This window comes from Candoia aspera, chromosome 2 (assembly GCF_035149785.1).
Source record: "Candoia aspera isolate rCanAsp1 chromosome 2, rCanAsp1.hap2, whole genome shotgun sequence".
In the NCBI taxonomy this organism is placed as follows: domain Eukaryota; kingdom Metazoa; phylum Chordata; class Lepidosauria; order Squamata; family Boidae; genus Candoia; species Candoia aspera.
In genome coordinates this window covers 151,116,797-151,138,749 of record NC_086154.1, presented here as the reverse complement: position 1 = coordinate 151,138,749, position 21,953 = coordinate 151,116,797, and the positions used below count along the sequence as shown (strand labels likewise).

Below are 21,953 nucleotides of genomic sequence, written 5' to 3'. Positions count from 1 at the left end.
GTTTTTTTTTTCCCAATCAAAAGTCAGCACCAAAGAAACCCACATTCTGCCCTTAGAATAAGCACACACATCTTCAGAGCTGCTGGATTTAATTCTGAATTCTAGTGAAGTTCTTCCTGATTGTGAAAGGCCTTCAACAAACCCAGATTACAAATGCTGTTGCACTTAGTAATTCCAAGAGAATAGTTGCGGTGAAGATCTTGTACGTTTCTCAACATCCTCTCTCAGGTGGTTCTCCCCACAGCAGGCAACTTCTGATTGATTTTAGACTAATATGGGACATTGGATTGTTGATGAAACCAGACATGTCCATGGGAAAAACATTTTAATTTGCATTTTAATACACCAGGGCAAAAAGATACACTGCAATTCATTATGTGCATTCATAACTGATAAAAAATCTGCACAGTTAGGAGACATACTGAACGCTTTCTACCAGCAAATCAAGAAGTATGCTCACAATTGTAAGGCACTGTATATGTTAACTTCCCCCACTCTGATGCCCTCTAAAAATGATAATTCTCTACCCCAGTGTTTCTCAAACTTGGCAACTTTAAGATGTGTGGACGACAAGCTGGCTGGGGAATTCTGGGAGTTGAAGTCCATACATCTTAAAAATTGCCAAGGTTGAGAAACCCTGCTCTAGCCTATGTGGAGGAGGATGGTTTATATATGGTAGTAACTAATACTTCAATAGCATTACTATTATTATGCAGGTACTGTGGAGGGTAGTTGCTTGCCCTTTTTAATAAAGAAAAATATCTGGATGTTGCCTTTCGGTTTTATATTTCAAGAATAAAAACATTTCAAAATTAGAATTATTCCCTTCATCAAGTAGCATATTATTTCTAACAGGGATCCTCCAACTCCATGAACTCCAATGTTTTGGTCCCATGAGCCTAAAGTGCAGGTTTATGAGCTTCATGGCAATGACCAGGGGTGCCCCAGTCCCCTCCCTATCTTTTTCATGGCATCAAATTGGGCTTGGAGCAAATCCATATTCACTCTTCATGATTAGAAGAGGCAGGCTTGGAGCCCAGGAGAATATAAAGCAAGACTTCTGCCCATGCCACTTCCCCTAATTTGCAACCTCCCATCCATCTCCCACAAGATGGTCGGCATCTCAAGCCTTCGGGCAGCTAATCGCTGCCCTCGCTATCGTTCTCCTCATCCTGTTCTTTCAGGTCCTCTAAGATGAGCTCATCGATGTCCGAACATGCCAAGCTGCCTTGGCTTATGCAGGTGGCTACTGTGGAACCGGTGCTATCATGCACTTGGCTGGGACAGATGACTTTCGGCAAGTAATTCTTCATCCGGCTTCGCGGATGGACACAATGGGTTCCAGGAATGTGAGGCTCTGTGAGGGAGGAGGAGGAGGAGAAGACAAGACAATAAGGGCTGTCTCCTGCCCCTGTGACGAAAGAGGAGGCTCTGTTTGTTGAAACCTGAACCCCAGCTTGACTTGCTTCCTTACCCCTCCACCTCCACCTTTTCTAGATAGCAGCAAGATCCTTTCCAAGCCCCAGTGTGGGTTAAGAGATAGATGCCGTAGGATCCTTAACTAAAACAGTCCTGTGAGCCCAACAAAATCATCTACCTGCTGTCTTATTTTTGTATTCATCACCAGAAAGCATTCCATACAAGCCCTGCAGAAGGTGCTGTTTGGATTTTTGATACAGTGTTAGGTAAAGGTAAAGGTCTCCCTTGACGTAAAGTCCAGTCGTGTCCGACTCTAGGGGGCGGTGCTCATCTCCGTTTCTAAGCCTTAGAGCCGGCGTTGTCATAGACACTTCCGGGTCATGTGGCCAGCATGACTCACGGAACGCCGTTACCTTCCCGCCGAAGCGGTACCAATTAATCTACTCACATTTGCATGTTTTCGAACTGCTTGGTGTGCAGGAGCTGGGACTAGCAACGGGAGCTCACCCCGCCGCGCGGTTTCGAACCGCCGACCTTCCGATCGACAGCTCAGCGGTTTAACCCGCAGCGCCACCGCGTCCCTGATACGGTGTTAAAAACAGCTAAATGAAGAAAAATAAAAATCTAGTTCCTACTGCCATTTTTGCTGACAACGACCGGACACCATTTGGCATAGCATCCCAAAAGATGACACATACACTGCCTACCGCGCATGCCAGGACCCTGAAGATTCAGGGCAGAGTGAATCTCACCTGATCGGTTGTAGCAATCCTCTGCAAAGCAAGAATGCTGCTGTCTGCTTCGGGGTCCTGGGGTCTTACGAGGTGGAATGATGAAGCTTGGGAGCACAGGTGAATGGCAACGGTAGCAGGGAGATGGAGTCCCCATCTGAGCTGACCCCCTGTATGGGGGAGAGAAGTTTCTTTCTTTCTTTCTTTGATTTATATAGCTACCCAACTCGCATACAACTCTGGGTGGCTTACAATAAAACTTTATTGCCTGCACATTCCATTCCCACACCCCCTGATTTATTATAATTCAAAGCATTGCATTTTACAGCTTTTCCTCAGCAAGGCCACTGAACTAAAGAGAAAAGATAAATTTTAATGATTCAGAGTCTGTTGTGAGACTGTCCAGATTCTGCAGAATTGGGCGAGATAGAAATTTTGCAAAATAAATACATAACATTGCCCCAAAGCAAGGAAGACCCAAGCTAGCTTCTCTTCTATTAGCTTACAATATTAATATTGGACTGCATCACATCCCTTGCTCCTGTTTGATAGTAAATTTTACGGCTATTATTACTGGATTTTTTCCTTTGTTTGAGAGAACACTAGTACTTAGTGTCTTCATAATGTTTTATGCATTGACAGATATTTTGTTCTATTATTTTATTTTTTTCAGCTTACATGGCCACCCAACTCAAGCAATTCTAGATGGTACACAAACACATTAAAAATTAAGGATGATGATGGTTAGGTTTTTATCCTCTCCCCCCCATATATCCTGCCTCTCTCTCCCTCCCCAACTCAAGCTGGCAAACATACCTAATACTCCTTCCTCCTCCTATTTTTCCCACAACAACACTACGAGGTGGGTTGAGCTGAGAGAGCGTGACTGGCCCAAAGACATCCAGCCGGCTTTCATGCCTAAGGGAGGCCTAGAACTCAGAGTCTTCCAGTTTCTAGGCCAGCACCTTCACCACTACACCAAACAGACTCCCTGATGATAATGATAATCCAAGCAGATCCTTTTTAAGTACAATACAGGAGAGTTCTAAGAACAGACCTAAGATTCGAAGGAGCACCATCCCAGGTTCTAGCTAACTCAGCTAGTAACACACAGAGCATCCTATTTCTGGGAGGCAATTTGCTTTTCTGCTCTCCCAAAGGAAAGGAGGCTGTTTTCCCCACAGTTCAGATAGATCTTCCATTCCAAATGCCGAAGGAAGATTTGAAGCCCTCCGCGCCCTGTCATTCAGGATATGTCAACACGTCATCCTGAGGTCTAGATATCAACTGGCCTAACAAAAGATGATCAATTTGCATCATTAACATACTGTATATTTTTCTTTTGCTAGATTTATCAAATACATGGATTTCTAAGACTTGGGGATGGTAACTATCCCAGGCCATGCACTGCTTGCCTCTCACCTGAAGGTATGTCCACATGAGGGGCAATTGAACTCTCCTGTGCCCCACATTTTATTGTATGGCACTGGATCGTAACGGGTCCCACATCGGCAGCAACGGGACACCTGTGGAAGACATCAAACCAAGAGCTGAACAGGCTTCCAACTTCCAGAAAGAATCCCAACAATGGTCACAAGAGTGGAAATACTGTCAGATTTGTGTATCAGTGTGTTGTTGTGACTTTTGGTCCAAGGCTGGTTTAACCCAGCCATTTCTCTCCTGGAGTCCTGCCACACAGCAATCTGTTTCATTTGCAAACTACAACCAATGTATTGTAACCCAAACACACTTCTCTTCTGTTTTCTCCTTACCAATGGGAATCACAGACATTTTCAAGGACTTACAATCACCATTTGGGTTACTGCAAAATGCGAGCTGGGAAGCAGGGGGGAAGGCTCGCACTCAGTCTCTTTACTGGGGGAAAAAAACTGCAAGAAAAATGTGTTGGAGTGTATATAGGGAAAAAGCTTGTTTCCTGAAGTTGCAGAGCTCCAGATTTTGAGTTGGGAGTCAGCACCTCATGACTGACAGGGAGCTATCCAGAAGCAGATGCAACATGTTTATTCAATGACCAGTAATAGCATATATCACATGCAACACAACAAATCAGATCAAAATGAATAAGATAAAATACCAACATAGCAGAAAACGTCCATAGTAAAATACAACAGAAAATACCACAATGATGTAGAATAATAAACTGTCAGATGTGAATCTAAAATACTACAGTCTGTAAAGTAAAAATACACATTACCTCAAATAAAGTATCTAAAGTGATTACAGTACAAATCTGCATATTAAATCTTAAGTAAGAAATAAGGCATAAGTAACTAGCCCTAATGTTTAATTTTCATTGCAACAATGCAAAATTTGGCTACTGTGCAGGTAATGGCGGGTTTTGTGTCTCTTAGGAGAAGGAAGCAAATGCAGAGAGAACTCTTGGAGGTCACAGCAAGGATCAAAGTAGATGCAACAGTAGCAGACACAACTCAGATTCTGCTGAATCTCTACAGCAAAGTGCAGCTCTGGAGTGGACCCTAGGATGGCTTCATCTCAACCAGTCCTCAGCATGCCCATGAGTTGAAGAGCGAAAGGCAGGAGACTGGAGAAAGTTCATATCCACATCCCCAAGTTGCTCATGCTACAGTTTTCTTCCCAAGAAAACTTTGGTCAAGCTGGATAACTCATGGTCCTCAAGCAACCTCCAGCCCCATTTTATTAGCTCTTGGAAGCTCTCTGAGGACACACTACTGATCATTGGCAGGAAAGAGCTGATTTTCAGTACCAATGAGGGAAGTCTCTTTGTAAATGTTTCTTTCAAATAAGGGCTAAAAAAAGGATGCATGAACCATCCAATAACTTTAATGTTTGAAAAACTGTAAAACCCAAAGAAACACAAAAATGGCTAGAAAAGTGGGCTCTGTTCCACTGGTGAGATCACCAGGTCACCAGCCCAAGGAGCCATGACACTGCCTCAGAAACTAGGATTTAGAAAAAAAGAAAAATAAATGTGCTTCCCAGTTGCAAAAGTTTGCCCACCTCCTTTTAAAACTAGAATAGCAAGTGAAAATACTAACCTCTATGCTTCATATGAATTTAGTGGAGGACTCAGTTTTATCACATACTTACTAGGCCTTTTTCTTTTAAATTTAGGCAAGAGTAGGGTGAAAACAGCAAGGAAGACTCAGTGAGGCCAGGAGAACAGTATAGTCAGAAGTCACCTTTCTTGGACAACCTTCCTTTGAGGCCTAAGCAATCATTATTTCTCAGACAGGCTCATGCATGCATGGACATCACACCCACCTCTTTTCTCTCTGGGACCCGACGCCACCACATCTTGTCACAGGACTGGCAGGCAAACTGGCGGTTAACTGGAGGGATGCGATTGTTTTGGGCATTATTGAACATCCGTAGGTTCTCCTCTGTCAAGGGTTTCAGCTGCCTAGCAACTTCCTGAGGAAAATAAAGAGGAAGGAGGACACAGAGGTGATCCCAAGTGCTCTGAAATACTAAATGTCCAAGAATTTTCCCCATAGATTACATTAATGTCCCTTATCAACAAGGGAAGTGAGTGAGGGGGGAAGGAAGGAAGGAAGGAAGGAAGGAAGGAAGGAAGGAAGGAAGGAAGGAAGGAAGGAAGGAAGGAAGGAAGGAAGGAAGGAAGGAAGGAAGGAAGGAAGGACTTTGAATATAAAAGTTCTGACTGGTGCTGGGGAGAAACTTATGAAGGGTTAGTAAGTAAGGAAATTAATACAGCTACCAATGTATTTCTAGGTATGTTTTATTTTGCAATGTGTTTGAGCATCAATAAACATTCTTTTATTTCACCACTAAATATCTAGAAGCATTATCACAAAGGGGTGAGGAATTGGGTGCTCCAAATCATAGGTAGCTTTCCTATTTTAATTCTTTCAGCCCTCTGATATTTGGGCCAGGCGCTGGAGTTAGTCTCCAGAGAGTAACGATCATGCACATACAGGAGCCTACTAGGACTAATTTCCTGGTCACTGAGATCTATGGCCCAGGAAAGCACTAGTGGGAATTAAGCCCTCTCAGGCTGGATTGGGGAGCAACAGGGCTGATCTCACACAAAGGAGGAAGAGGAAAAGGGTACTGAATAAGGAGAGGTGACTCTTGTGGCACTGGTTTTCAAGGATTAGAATGATGAAATGGCATTCTCAGCTATAAGGTATGCATAGAGAGGGAAAAAGGGAAATTACATTAAAATTGTAATGTATGCAAAATCAACCCAGTGACCATTGGATAACTGAGGAGAAAATAAACATCCTAGCTTTACTAAGTTAACATTGACACAAAGATAAAAATGCTGTTATCTCTCCCTCTCTCTCCACCAATGATAAACCTGAAGTAGCTCCAGGCTATGAACGTTCGTACCTGATCACGTTTGTTGCTTCTTTAAGCTGCCATAACTCTGTTGCTGCTAGAGCAAAGAATAACCTTCCTGGAAATGATTCCAAAACCGGTTGAGCCCACTGCATTGGAGCACAAGTTCCAGACTATTTGTTTTAGAATTATTCCTTTATGGTACATATCTCCTGCACTCTGGGCAGTGTATGTCTATATATATGTCTGTCTATGCAGGCATGTGTGCATAGTGCTCCTAATACTGGTCTGACATATATTACCAGAAAAGCTAACTTTAGGAGTGAACCATGCGTTCTAATGTGGAGTTATTTTTTTCACTTCCCAATCCATCCATGGATTGTTTCCTGGGACACTGTACTAATATTGTCATCAAGCAATATTTACGGCAGATAAATTAACAATGCAGATAAATTAACTATATCATGTCAGTATGATGGCGAGTTTTCATCCTTCCTGCTGTCACAGAGCCTTCGGGCTGTACATCTCGCATAGTTCCATCATGCCCCAGCATTCTATTCTCACCTTAATTTTCTTATCATCCTTGCCACTTGGGCTCTGCAAAGAAAATAAATATTATAAGGCACACGTCTGCTGAACTTCGTAAGTAACAGTGCGAACAGTAACTTGGAAACAATTAATAAGGTTGCTCTATGTCTTCTCCATTTTAGACCCTCTGGATATTCTTTCCCACTCCACAGACCTTTGCCCTTTTTTCTGGGTAGGCAGCAGATAAAATGCAGCTACTCATTCTTTAATTTTGCAAGAATGCCTGTGAATTTTATGGGGGCTTCAGAGGCACACCTGGAAATAATGATGCTGAGAGGAGAATGATTTGCTTTTCAATATCTTAACTTTCTATTCAATTCCTTTTTTAATTAAAAAAAAATCTTAAAAGCAGGTGGGAGGTGTTAAGAAAAGTGCCTGTGAGCACAGGTCCTGCATTGCATGCCTATGATTTAAGATCTACCTATCAACAATCTGATAAATTCTTCAACATCAAATGATTGAACCGTTGATCAGTCTGTTAACTGTTAACAGGAACTGACAAAAAAGACATTTTAGATTTGCCAAAGAAATTTAACCACATGCTTTTCTCTCTTAAAAATTTCAAACTTAATTGTTGACAGTGCAACTGTTCAGAGAACCTGATCTAAATAAAGCAGAAAAAATTGCTACCAAAGTAAGTTCCATCAGCTGTACCTGCCCTTTCCACCTGCCTCCTCCCTTAATCACCTGTTTATTCTGCTCCTCTTCTTTCTTCAGTTTATTCACTACTTTCTAAAAACAGAGGGAAAAGTTAAAGTCAGTAAGTAGACAGCAGAAGTATTAACAACTATGAAATTACAGCCATACAACAAAGAACCCATTTCCAAGTTACAAAAACATATTGTGGGGGAAATTAGAATGGCAAGTAATTTTTCAGGAACAAACAGATCAGAAAGAATAAGCTATTGTTTGCACGTGATTAATCATTTATTATAATAACTAACTGTATCAGTATTCATAGCAATAGAATGTAACTTAGGAACCAGAGGTGTGGTTCTTTTTAAGGGATTAGGCTCAATGGCACTAAGTCAACATTGATGACCTCAGCCCCTCAGGAAGAAGGAAGTCACTTGGACAACTAGCTACTACATCTACCAATGCTTTCTTCTTGGGCACTGACACACATTGTGAGATGCCAAATCACAAATTTACCTGAGTAAACCAACCCTAGAATGTTCTATCTGGATGCCATGACCAATAGACAGGTAGAACAGCTTAGGTATAATGGCAGAACATGAAGCTGGTGAAGTTGTGCCGACAGAGGTTTAACAGTAAAAGAATGGCTAACCAAATTGTAGGAGTATGCTTCCAAGCCTGGAATAACTTCCTATTTAAAAAGTAAATCTAATATGGAATTCAGTTCTATACTATTTCCATCTTTAGACTACGATTTTATACATGGAATGGTGCCACATCCAAAATTCAGGTTTTAGAATTTATATCTTGATGTTTGATCTACATATTATTTACAGTATTGTCTTAATACATTAATTATCACCTCTAGCTTCTCTCTTTTTCTTTTAATGACTTGAATTGTCTTAACCAAGTACCTTCAAAGTTTAATAGAGAAATGTTTTGATTAGAAAATGGTATGAAATACTTTATAGTATTAAAAGCTTTCAATTATGTATTAGAATATATTAGTCATATGATATTTCACATTGGTTTCTATTCCCTTTCCCAGTTTAGTGTCCATGGTAACCCTTTAAATGTGGCCTTTCACTCCTCAGTCTTTGCCTAAAGTAAACAGAGCATCTAAAAGAGTATTATTACCAATGCTATTGGATCATCACTGAACTTCTCTTCATCTTCTGATTCTACACCCAAAGAACAACAATATACAGTTAGAGCAGATTAGATTTAAAACAACCAAACAGACAGTCAATATAAAGGTTTCTAATTGTGAAACTGGGAAATTCATACTTAATGGAAATCTATGCTGGACAGATATGCAACAGTTGACTGGGGATAAAGGCCAACACAGAATAATCAATTTGGCATAATTTATATTGATTTTTATCTTTACTGCTCATGGATTATACTTTCTCAACATTATCTCTGTACTTTTATTATTTCTGTGCTGTTCCATATATTAAGAGTCCTTTAAAATTAAGGAACTGCATTTTTACTGCAGCATCGATAGGCAACTTTTAGGTAAGACTGAGGATTGGGGAGAATATGGTCCTTCCTTCCCCTCCCTCCCTCCCTCCATGTATACAATACTTTTCATCAGCTTCCCACCTCAACATGGAGGGAAACTATGCCAGCAATCAGTCACCAAGGTTGCCTGTCCCGATACTAGAGCAAGGTTTCTCAACCTTAGCAACTTTAAGATATGTGGACTTCAACTCCCAGAATTCCACCATGGCTGGCTGGGAATTCTGGGAGTTGAAGTCTACATATCTTGAAGTTGCTAAGGTTGAGAAATACTGTACTAGAGTAAGCCATAAACAAGAGAAATAAATGTCTGTATGCACATATTTGCAAAACCTATGGGATGCAATGAATATGTTAATAAAAGCATCCAAGAAACTCAAGAAAGCAAGGCAAGGCACATGTTGAAAGGAAAATACACACTCCAGTGGTTAGTCTGACTGGGGTAATGTGGGTTTTACATCAGTTAAGCACTTTTTTTTTGGAGAAACTTTTTTTTTCTCCCAGCACTTATGACAAACAAGATACCTATACCTCCAGTCCCTACGAGGCAAGACAGGCTGCAGGAGTAAAAAGACAAAAAAATATGCTTAATAATAATAACCCTGTGTCTGGACATGCAAGCAGGGAGAATAAGGATGCTTCAGAATTATAACAGACTGCAAACTTCAAAAAAAAAGGTAATACGGAAGATACCGTTCAGATCTTCAAACAGACTACGGAAATCCTTGAGATTCTTCCTTCGGCAAGTTCCCTTCTCCATGGATATATCCCTAACCACCATGGGTGGCCTGAAATGTTTGGGCACGGACTCCTCCTCCTCCCATGCAATACAGTGTATCAGCATCAGTGCTAGACTGACCTTCTGTTTCATCTTTCACAAGGACAATGTACTTGCAGACCAGGTCATGATTGTTGTCGAATGTCTGCATCAGAACCACAGCATCTCTGATGCTCACTTTCCCATAGAATTTCTCCCGTAGTCGGCGGACACTTTTCTCCAGCTGCACCAGAAAGATGAGGTCAATCAAAAAGGTAAAATTTTCAGAATCCTGTCATATTTTCTTTCAGGGCAGGTTTACTCCTTAGAGCCAATTGAGACTTGCTGCTCAGCAATTGGATTCATAAATGCATTTATTTAATCATTTATTTAATCATTTATTTAAAACAGGCTGGTGGCTGAATATGAACGTAGGCAGATACAGGAGCAGGCTTAATTCTTTCCTCACTTGTGATTTTGATCGAACTCTCCTTTTGACTACTATTAGCACAAATGTGAGCTTTCCATCCAGACTGACGGAGAGCTAGGGGAGGAGGGATTTTTTTTTTAATCAGGATTGTAGCAGGGGAGGAAAGAGTTCACACACACATGTATGCACACACACAAAGGTTCTCCCTTAAAACCTTTAGCATATCAAGCATCATTTCTTCTTTGGCCTTTACTGAGCAGCTGTCTAGAATTTCACCAGTTTTTCCAAACTGTTTGCAAATTTGGTTTGCAAATGTTCCCCAGAAAGTGCATCCTTTTCAATGTCAGAATTGGTAAGTCATAGTAACAGACATGCCAGAGTTCCCATTCCCCAACAGCAAGAGTTAGTTTATGAATCTGGGTACTGAGAGGACCAAAAACAGAAGCGGGAAGGCTTATCTATACTTTAGGATGCTTTGGTACCTAAAGATTAAACCGTGGACTGTAGAGCAAACCATAACTTGCTGTGAAATTTTCACTCAACAGGCAATGTAGACTTTGCAAAACTGGAACGCTCATCCTTCTCGGCCAATGTCCCATGTGCATGATAAAGACAAAGGCTTCTTCAAGTCAAAGCTGACTCTCATGGATGCACCCATGTCATTTTTTTAGCAGTAATTTGGAAGTAATTTGCCATCCCTTTCTTCTGGGGGTGCTTATTTCAACTTCCCAGTTTAGCCTACAGCCCTGGGATTAACTGGTGGCCTCCAATTTTGTACAAACCAGGTCCAACCCTGCTTAGCTTCTGGATTAGCCAAGGTTGTTCCATAGATAGGTAGGTAGATGGATAGATTTTTTTTAAGAAGTTTTTCCACAGAATAAAAATACAAAGTTAAAGGGAAGAGAAGTAATAGACAAGTGAAAAAGAAATAAAGAAAAAGAGATAGAAAAGAGATAGAAAAGAAGGAAAAAGAAAAAAGAAAAAATAATAAAGAAGTGGCTTCCAATGTTCTTAGCATCAGTTATAGGTACCTTTATATTTTACCCTCTCTCTCTAAGGTTACATCAAAGTTTCCTTCTTTCCATAATCTGCCCTTTCTAATCATTAAATCCATAAATCTTCAGTTCATTTTTTTTCTTTTTTCAGCAAAAAGTCCATAAGGAGTTTCCAGTCAGTAATAAATGTAGTAGTTGATCTTTCTCTAAGCAAACAAGTTAATTTTGCCATCTCTGCTAGTTCTGTCATATTCACCAACCATTTAGTAACTATTCCTCCCCTATAAGGTTACAAACAGATATCTCTTCATCCCATATACCATCCCTTATCTATAAGCAAATCTATAAAACATCAACTTTTCAATCCTGGTGTCAGCAAAAAGTCCATGAAGGGTTGCCAGAGCTTTGGAAAAAAAAAAAAAGTCTTATTTTAACCTTGATCAAATAAACCAACTTTATATTCTTTCCTTTTACTTCTATCAATCTTAATATTTAGTTCATTCAAAAATTGTCATAGGATTTGATGTCTCAATTCTTCTTTATCCCATCGCAGATGTCTTCAAGGGATTAACAAGTCTCTTTCGTAGATCCAATAAGAAAACATTTTCCAGATCATTCTCTTGGTTTGTCATTTGTATTTCCCCTTTCATTTTTAAAACTTCTACCAGTTTCTTTTGTATATCCAGTAAAGCATCCTTTTCCAAATCATTCTCTTGGCCTGCCATTTGTAGTTCCATTTTTAGTACTTTCTGTCTTGTCAGAAAAAAATTGCTCAACATCTGTCATTCCCTCATTAACAACTTTTGGACACAGTCTATCCATAGAGTCAGACATCATTACTGATACTGTTAATATTGTACCAGCTAATTTCTGGCCCTGTTCTTCAAAGATCTCCTTTAATACTTCCAACGTTATGACACTTTGTGTCATTTTGTAACTCCCAGTGCTAACCAACACCAAAAGCAGGCTTGTATTTTTCTTCCTTCTACTTAGAATCTTTAGTCCCCTCCTGTGTCCAGTTTCTAAAATCATACAGTCACTTATCTTTATTATGACTTAGAATAGCCAAGATAGTCAAAATATATTTAGTTCCCACAAGAAGCTACTTATTTTTATAGTTAATTCCAAAATCTTATAGTAAAAGTCAATATTCCAAGTTTATCTGGACCCTTAATCCATTTATAACTTTCCTAATCAAAATCTTATTTAGCTTTTTGCTGTGTGTTTCAAATTCTTTAAGTTCTTAAGCTTATAATTAATTTTTCTTTTGTTTGGAGTTGGAGCTAAACTCATCTTTCAAACTTGTCATTCTGAAGGTCTCTAATAGCTTTAAGAGGGTTAATAGGCAATTTCCAAAAGTGATTAGAAAGTGAGGTTTGCAAACTAAGTGTCCTTTAAAAGGCTCTACCACAGTTGCAAGCAAGATAGCTAATCCCTTCATCTCCTGGCACTCACAAAGAGAAGCCATCTGGAGCACATGGGCAATCTCCCATCCTCTCCTTATCTGGAGAGGTTCCAAAGGACCGCACTACTCACCAGTTCTTTGGTCTTTGCCACAGTCGCCAGCTCTGCTTTTGTGAAGATGTCTTCAGTTTGCCATGCCTCCCTTGGAAGTCTCCAAAATTCTTAGCCCATTTCATCATACACTCTTTTACTTGTTCATCCTCCATTTCAAATTTCAGCAAGAATACATACATTTTGGCAATTACATGTTCATCATTTGTACATAATTCAACTTACTGTACAATTCTGTCTTCTGTTGCTCAATTCCAAATGTCCTGTTATCTACCTTGAATCTTTCTCTTAACTGTGAGTACGAAAACCAATGAAAACTAAATCCCTCTGCAACCAGTTGTTCTCTTAATTTCATTTTATATCCTCCATGCTGTTGCTCAAACAACTCTCAATAGGTTAACCATTTCTCTTTACCTGCTATTTCTTTCCTATAAAATCCTTCTTGTGCTGAGACCCATAAAAGCATTTTCAGGCACAATCTGGGTTTATATCTATTCCATATTCTCAATATGGCACATAATGGTTTTTGAAATCTACACTGATTTTAATTTTATCATACCATAGAAAACCATGTCATCCAAACCTGAGATTGTGCTCTTCTAATTCTTAAATTCTTTTATTTCTCAGCAGCACCCCCTTTCATCCAAACCAAACAGCAGTTAACTACAATTTTAAAGCAGGTAATCCCAATTCTTCTCATTCCTTTGCATCTTCGAGGACTTTATATTTAACTCTTGGCTTTTTCCCTTGCCATACAAACCTAGATATATTTTTCTGCCATTGCTGTAATGGTGCATCAGTTGTCAAAACAGGTATAGTTTGAAACAAAAACATTATTCTAGGCAATACATTCATTTTTATCACAGTGATTCTCCCCAACAATGACAATTGTAATTTCTCCCATTTTCACATGTCCTTCTTAATTTCATTCCATGTCTTAACTTAATTGTTCTGAAATAACATACAATTCATATTAGTCATAGTAATACCCAAATTGTCTCAATCTTAAAACCAGTTTTTTCCATCAGTTTCATTTGGTTTTCCATTTTCATATTCTTTGACCTCTTTGTCTTTTCTTTTGGTAATTAATTTTAAAACCAGCTATAGACCAAAATCCTTTAGCTTTTCCAGTAATATTTCTATTTCTTCCAAAGGATCTTCCAAAATTATGACCAGATCATCAGCAAATGCCTGTAATTTATGTTTCCCTTTTAATCCTCACTCAATCCAGCAACTCTCTCATCTTGCCTTGTCTCTGTTCAATACTTCCAAAACTAATATGAATAACAGTGCTGACAAGGGACATTCTTGTCTTGTCCCTTTCTGTATCTCACAAGGTTTTTTTAATTCTCCACTTACAATTATCTATGCCTTTTGTGAGGTATAAATCAATTTTACCCATTTAATAAAATCCTCACCAAAGTCTGTATCTTCCAAAACTTTAAACAAGAAAGTCCAGTTCAAATTGTCAAAGGCCTTTTCTACATCTAGAAAAATCAATGCGGCTTATTTTTCATTATGTTGTTCTAGGTATTCCAAGTCAAGGTTGTTCCTGAAAATGTTGCAAGTTGCTATAGGCTTGTGCATGAAATGCAACTTTACCATGTCAGAAAGTTGCCTTGCTAATCCTCTTTAAAGGACAGATCTTCATGGTATCTCCTTTGTCTCATCCAGCCCTGCCATGGAGGCAGCCTAAATTGCTCTTTAGCTCTTCTGGTGTTGTGGTAATGTTTTCCCACTTCTCCTGATGCAGAACAATCTCTGATGAGGTTGGTGATGACAGGGATAGAGGGGGATCTGCCCAGCATCTACTACTTCCTTTAGGCTGCTGAGCTTCCCCAGTTGACAAACTATCACAGAACTGGGGACGGATGTGGGTTGAATTTCACCCAATTCTTCCAAGGAGCCACAGAGCTTCCCCCAATTCATCCTGCACCCTTCTTCTACCCCATCGACCTGTCAGCCAGGTTATTTTGGGACACAAGAGCACCAGTCGCATGTTCAGAAACAGCCCATGTGACAAACCACCAATAGGGAGCAGTTCCATACTAGTGACCTGTTTTTCAGGCAAATGGAAAACTGGCTAAAACCTCCAACCCAGACAGCTGCCCACACTCACCCAACCCTACATTAAGGAGAGCAATTGGAGGCTGTTTTACCCACCAGTATGTGATGCTGAGTGGGAAGGGGAAGTAAAGCTGAGGAATCCACCAATCACTACCCTTAAGTAGGGCCACCTAAAAGGACAGCCACAGATTAGAGCTTGGCCACCAAGGCAGCAAAAGTCTATGCCAGCGTCCTTTTTTTTTTTTTTTTGCCAACTCAAGCACCAGCGGAAAGCCCATTAACCCAGTTGCCTGGCAGTGCCCCCAGTTTCCGCAGCCTTTCCAAAAATTTGTGAAGGAGCAGACGCTCAGAGGAAAGCTGAAAGGAGCAAAGAGCTAGATATCAACAAATAAACAGACCAGTTGGCTTGTGACATTTGTTGTGTCACTGTCCTTTGGCTCTTCCGATAAGGGAGGACAAAATCTACAGGTTGCATCAGCATTACACCAGGGATCTTTCCTACCTTTGTCCTTGCTTTATCAGTTTACTCAAGGTAAACACAACTCCAGCTGACCATTGCTGAATACAAATCCACCCAATGAGCTGAAAATCAGTGGTGGGTTTAGGGTCTGTGCATCTGCTAAGAACTGATTCCTCTTTTCTAAAGAAAATTTGGTTGTGCTTGCACCTGGTGTTTTTGAAGTTTTCAACACTAATGAAACTATTGGTTGGAGGCCGAGCGTGAACCTGTAATTTGCATTTGTTAAATTAAACTTTGCACAGTTTGAAGGAGTTTGGGTGCTGTTTGGCCTGTGCACTAGAAAAGAGCAAAGCTAGCTCACAGACAGTAATCTAGGGAGATTGCAATATTCTGTTTCCTTGGCAAATGATGATTATCATCTTCATCTATATTCTAATTCCATTCCCCCACTGCTGGGCAATTACATATTACTTCAAAATGTGAAGAGCTATTCAGATGTCCCAAGAAACCATTATTTTTTAAACCAAAAATAATTCTTTCTTTCAAACAGCCTGGTTTGCACATACAGTAATAGTAAGCCACAATTTTTAAATTTCACGTATTAAGCCAAAGCCAAACTACTTTACAGTTTAGTGCAGGGGCCCCAAACCCTTAAGAGCATCGACCCCTTGATGAAGTTGCAGATTTTTCATCAACCCCCAAACATTTATATGAAAATAACTTCATAAATGCTACTTTAATAGTACCACAAATAACAACAACAGTCCCATTGATGCTTGGGAGTCGATACTGACCACTCTGGAGAATCCTGGCTTAGTGTGATAGGTGAACCCACGCTCTGCCTCCATTCATATGAAATGCTAAACCTTTTTTGTGTGTGGATGTTTAAATTTACAAAAATCAGTTTTCCCTCTGCCCTCTTTGGATGCATCTGCCAGGAGTCTAGAAAGAATGTTGTTGTTGTATTTTATTAGTGCAAACAGATTGTAAAGGTAAAGGTAAAGGTTTCCCTTGACGTAAAGTCCAGTCGTGTCCGACTCTAGGGGGCGGTGCTCATCTCCGTTTCTAAGCCTTGGAGCCGGCGTGTATTGTTAATGAAAAACAGGACCAGAGAAACAACAAAAGAAAAGATAACAGGGGGAAAGGGAAGTCATGCAGGCTTAAGGCTGACATAAGATTACATTTCTAATGCTCAGTGTAGCACACAAACACACACCCAGAATATCTGCTATGCATTTTTCTTTTTATAGTTGAAAACACCTATTTAGCTAATAAATACGCTCAAACTTCAGCTTGCATTCCAAATTTGCATAATTAACTGATTCCATTAACAAATGTAATTTCAAAGAAACATAATCCAAGCTGCACAGCAAGAAGGACCTCAAGAAACTGAAACAGTAGTAAAGTAGAGAGCTGGTTTCGGGTAGTAGTTGAGGCATCAGGCTAGAAACCAGCTGACTATGAGTTCTGGTCCCACCTTAGGTGTGGACGACCTCGGGCCAGTCACCTTCTCTCAGTCCTAGGAAGGAGACAATGGCAAACTACTTACAAAAAGCCTTGCCAAGAAAACATGAAGATTACTGGCTGTGTTTTCCTGGCATTATTGCTCAAAACAAGTTAGTGACATGGTATCAATTCTGCAAATAGAACTTTTTTTTTCTTTGTTTAAATGCCATTATGATCATGTGATCCTCTTCCTTCTTTGCAGTAGCATTTTCCTATGTTTAAAATCAATTTCAAGGCCAAGAGGCAATGGAATGCAATCAGCTTTTGCACATCAAAAAAAGTTTTTGTTTATCATTAGTCCACTATACTTCTTTCTCTAGGCAACGAAAGTGAGCAAGCATATTGCAGTTCTATTAATACTTGGGCACTTTTTCTCTAATAAACTCCAAGCCACTGACCAAGCAGATAAAGAGAAGGAAGAGGCCTAAGTTGCTGGAAAGTGGGAGCTACAGGAAAATGTACAGGAGGATTCTGGGATAGGTTTGGAAATTGTCTCTCTCCTATACTCATTAACAAACCCATGTCTAGGAACTGCATGTTTACAAAGCACACAGCCCTGCTCTTGATGGAACATATTTATACCCAGTAGTGTGCAAAATGTTTTAAACTCAAAGTGTTTTGTATTTAAACATGCCATTTTGAGTCCCAAACATTTGTTTCAGTGCAACACAGCAGTTTTGCATTAGAGGCAGACAGTTCCAATCATTTTCTCAATGTGTCAAGCATGAAACAGCTCTGTTTTGAGCTGAACGTATTTCCAAAATCACTGAAGCAGTCCTCTTCGATGTGAATCAGAAAGGGGCATTTCAAGTGTGGTATTTTGCACAAATTTAGTTGTAACCCTTCTTTAATTAAAGCATTTCAGGCTTTCTGTGTTATGCTGATTAGGGTTTGTAAACCACCTGCCCAAATGCAGTTGCCCCTAGCTAGCAAAATTTGCCTCCAAGCTACGTTAAATGTTTCAGAAAAATGTAGTCATTCTTGCCACTTTGAGCTCAGAAATGATTAAATAAAAGTTATTGGGTAAATATACAAAAACAGTGGTATGTATGTTCTGAAAAAAGAATTGGAACTTTGAGACATTTAATTTCTCATTTTTTAATTTAATTGATTCTTTTCATATCTTTTAAAACTGACTTCTAAGGCCCTGTCCTTTTTAGCTTAAAAGATATCCATATATATATCATTAAAAATTATTGTTAAAAATTACAAATTTTAATTTAATTCTATGCATATTCAGGCAAAACCCATCTATACTGGTTGAGTCAGAAACTCTGCAATAACTGATAATCTGCTACTACAAATATTTTGGGTGGGAACTTGAGCTATCTACACACATATAAAATTCTATACCCTGTAATTCCCTGTCCTTGGCCTGACACCAACAGCAGAAATTTGAGGCTATTTCCCTGATGCAATTACTGTTGTTGTCTTTTCTGTTTGTCTTTTATTAACATGTTACATATGGAATTTTCGGAGGCAGTAAGAAGTGGAGTCCCTCTTTATTGCCGTCTAGTGTTCGCCCGGGTTTTTGCAGGCGACGGCTTTGTCGCCGAAAGCTATTAGACGGGAACGGCCTTCTTCAGACCTATCGTCCTCCAGATCTGAGGGATAAACGATTCTACCACCCTCCTAAACCAGCAAAATCTAATGCTGATCAAAGATGAAGGGTGTTACAATCTCCCCCCTCTGGAGGAGCATCGCCTTGGAGGAAACTCCTCCGCAGGGCATCGACCAAATACTACAAATTCCTCCGGCCCCTTTCTTTAAAATACAATCGTCCTCTCGCTACCGCGAAGGGTAATGCCTACCTCCACCTCATCCTGCCTGTCCCTCCGGTGCATGACGCTGCTGGCGAGGGATCACTTCGGTCCGCGAGAGTTACTTCTCCAGCTTGAGCTTGGTGCTCCCTCCCGCTTGGGAGCGGAGGGCGGCACAGGAGGCCCGCCTGGCCCGGCCCAGCCTGGCGTTGCTTTCACTTTCGATCGGCTCAAAACAAGGGTCCGCCCGGATGTTCAGCCTGACCGGACTTCCTTCCTCTTTCCGGCTAGAAAATTCGCCAGAGCGAAGCCCCATCGAGTGACATGTTGCAGCGAGCAAGCATCCTCCAGGAATTAACGCGGTTGACCCCCTCTGGGTCCTCGGGAAGTCACTTATCATTCGGACGCCGCCCCCTCACCCCAAGAAACAATTTTGCTGGATATTTGCTATTGCATTTGCAGTTCATCCCATGGCATGGGATTATCCTCGCGACTGGCGAGCCAGCATTCAGAGCTCCCTGTCCGCCTCGCTTTCTCAGCTTCACTCTTAGAAAATGGTACCTGTTGGATATTCGTTTGTCCATTCTTTGAGTTCATGGTTGAAACCACTATAGGGTCAAGGACTTCTGATTTTTTTTCACACTGCTATATTGTCCCCTTTGCTTTTTCCCTCACTCTGGATTGAGCATCATGCAACTGGCATGAAGTACCAACACACCTCCATCTTGATTCATTCACTGTTCTTGTTTTGTGATGTAATCCTCATTCATTCTCTCAATACGACCAAACCATGTTCACATAACTCCATTCATACTGGTCACTCACTTCTGTAGTCAGTCCACATTCATTCAGCACTCTATTTCTTCTTGATTTGTCATACACCCCTTTTTAAGCCCTCCATTCCCCCTGCATTTAACTTAACTTTTATGTTTCTCCTAACATACCAACTGTCACTTCCATATAACAAAATGGGTAGAAACATGCTCTTATAAATAGCCATTTGCACTTCTTTTAATAAACATTTCCTTGCAAGAGACCATATACTTCACACTACCTTTCTACCAGCATTTGCATACTTTAAATTTTCCCCATCCATTTCTTCATTCTATCAAGGTGCCCAAATTCAACTCCATGCTCTTAATTTGTCACCATTTATGTACGACTTTGAATAATTCACTGTATGTTATTTACAACATACAGTGCAAAGACTTTAACAGCCACTATGTAGGACAGACAGGCAGAAGACTAGCAGAGCGCATCCACGAACACCAACTAGCGGTCAGAAGACACAATGAGAACTCCTTAATCTCACAACACATGGACAGACTCAACCACAGTTTCAACTGGGAAACGGTGAGCATCCTAAACCAAGCCAAATCCAAAAAACGCTAGAGAATTCCTGGAAGCTTGGCACTCAGACAAAGCAGCCATCAACAGACACATAGAGGTAAACAACATTTACATACCGTTCAAAAGGGACAATAGAAAAGCCAAAAGACCAGTACACTCCCTTGCCAGCAATCAACACCCAAATATGCAAAAATCAATACTAGGATTAACACCAGATGAACAAACAGCACAATATACCCTAATCAAGGAACTATTAGCTCAGTCAATCAACCATGCAGCAAACAACAGCCCAATCAAAGAACTCCCAAGAGGAGAACAACACCCCCACCAACACAAGCAGGGCAAGCCACGGTGTATAAACAGAGAGCAAGGCCCACTCCCTCTTTGCACTGAAGATGTTGCCTAGTCTGGCAATGAAATGTCTGCAAGAAAACAAAAAGGCTCAGAGAGCTCCAAGGACTCCACCCTTTCATTTTTCTTAATATCCATTTTTTCCCAGGATCCACTCCTGACATTCTCAAATAATTACCTGTCTCAAATTCAGATCATCCAAGTATTCTTTACTAGTTTTCTCAATCTTTCAGTGTAAATGATCAACTCAGTCATAGTTTCAGGTTTACATCATTCCTGTGCCACGTGCTTGCATAAATAAACTGGTGCTTAAGCCATGTAAAACAGACCTTTTTCTAAGCAGATACTTAAAAACATTCACCATTTCTCTTCCTTCTTGGGTTCATAAATGGCCATATTACCACTTTTTTGGTACTATCTCTCCACCCACCTCTTCATGTCACTTAATAGCATAATTTTTCACCTAGAATCACTGGCATTCCAAAAATTGGGTAATTTTTCCCAAAACTCATTCCTGGTTCTTTCCTTATTACCATTCACTGGAGCATACTCCTGTGCAACAATCACTAGGTTATGAATTCCTATTCTCATACATAACTACAGCAATTTAGAGGACTTTGATTCAAATTTCTGAGCACACATTTTAGCTGTTCCTGGTAAAAAGGGACGAAGTTTGGATCACCCAGTTATTTATATCTAGTGACAGGTAGTGTCAAGTATATGCCATTTGGACTTCGTTGATTTCCCTTATGGATCACCCTGCCACAGGATCAGCCCACCTTCATTCAGACCTATTACATCTTTTCCCTTCTCTTAATTTTACAGGCACACAACGTATTTTTTCTTTATTCATTCTATACATTATCTAATTTTTGTTTGTTTGTTTTGCAATGGAACCAAGACTAGATGTGTGTCAGCAAAGCTCACTGATGCTGGTGTGGAGGATTTAGGATATTGGAGATAGTTTGAGGTTGGATGTCTGAATGTGACTCTGTAATGGTATGTGGGAATGACCTTGGGAGACAGGGGGAAGAGCCACAGCCAGGGGAATGGCTGGATAAGAGGCAGCTTAGCATGCAGAAGGAATGTGGGCATGGCAAACCTCCCAGAAGGGAACACCCCCCTACCCCTACCCCCCCCCCCAGTTTCATGGGCTGTAAAGGTGACAGAGGAGAAATGTACTTTCAGGCTTGCACGATTCTGTTCATGTAACCTTACAATATACTTAGAGCTAGTACTTCTGGGTGTGCTTCTTGTCTGGACTACCTCACAAGGCTCTGAAATGTTTGAGAGCCAGCTGGATCTGCAGGCTCAAAGCCATTGTTTCTGGCCAGAGCAGTTAAAGCAGCAACAGAGGCTTTGGGTGAATTGGATGTGCAGTGGTGCCACTTATCGGCTATTTGGTGGAAGCCAAGTGTCAGCGGGAAAACCTCCCAAAAGAATTCCAATCCACAAGGTTCGATGATTCAGAGAAAAGAGTTTTATTTATAACGCGTTTGCAAAGGCAGGTCCCTCCGTGCAAGAAGGAACCAAGAACAAAGCTAGCTCAAAGTTTTTATACC

At 40.5% G+C, this 21,953-nt stretch overlaps 1 protein-coding gene across 1 annotated transcript; it reads right to left on the bottom strand.

Moving 5' to 3' along the window:
- Positions 1 to 56: 56 nt before the first annotated feature.
- Positions 57 to 18,849, bottom strand: SHFL (shiftless antiviral inhibitor of ribosomal frameshifting). Its single transcript, XM_063294300.1, has 9 exons — positions 18,742 to 18,849; positions 10,060 to 10,201; positions 8,817 to 8,860; positions 7,731 to 7,775; positions 7,020 to 7,052; positions 5,415 to 5,564; positions 3,573 to 3,676; positions 2,172 to 2,320; positions 57 to 1,357 (listed from the first exon to the last, which is right to left on the bottom strand). The coding sequence occupies exons 1-9, from the start codon at positions 18,772 to 18,774 to the stop codon at positions 1,140 to 1,142; spliced, it is 918 nt and encodes a 305-aa protein (XP_063150370.1). The 5' UTR covers positions 18,775 to 18,849; the 3' UTR covers positions 57 to 1,139.
- Between the last annotated feature and the right edge of the window lie 3,104 nt (positions 18,850 to 21,953).

Excerpts from the sequence above, each read along its gene's own strand:
- SHFL (XM_063294300.1), bottom strand. The coding sequence starts at position 18,774 with ATGCACCGGAGGGACAGGCAGGATGAGGTGGAG. Across the intron at positions 3,677-5,414 it reads GGGTCCCAGAGAGAAAAGAG|GTGTCCCGTTGCTGCCGATG; the intron begins GTGGGTGTGATG and ends TGTCTTCCACAG. Across the intron at positions 2,321-3,572 it reads TCATGTGGACATACCTTCAG|GGGGTCAGCTCAGATGGGGA; the intron begins GTGAGAGGCAAG and ends TCCCCCATACAG.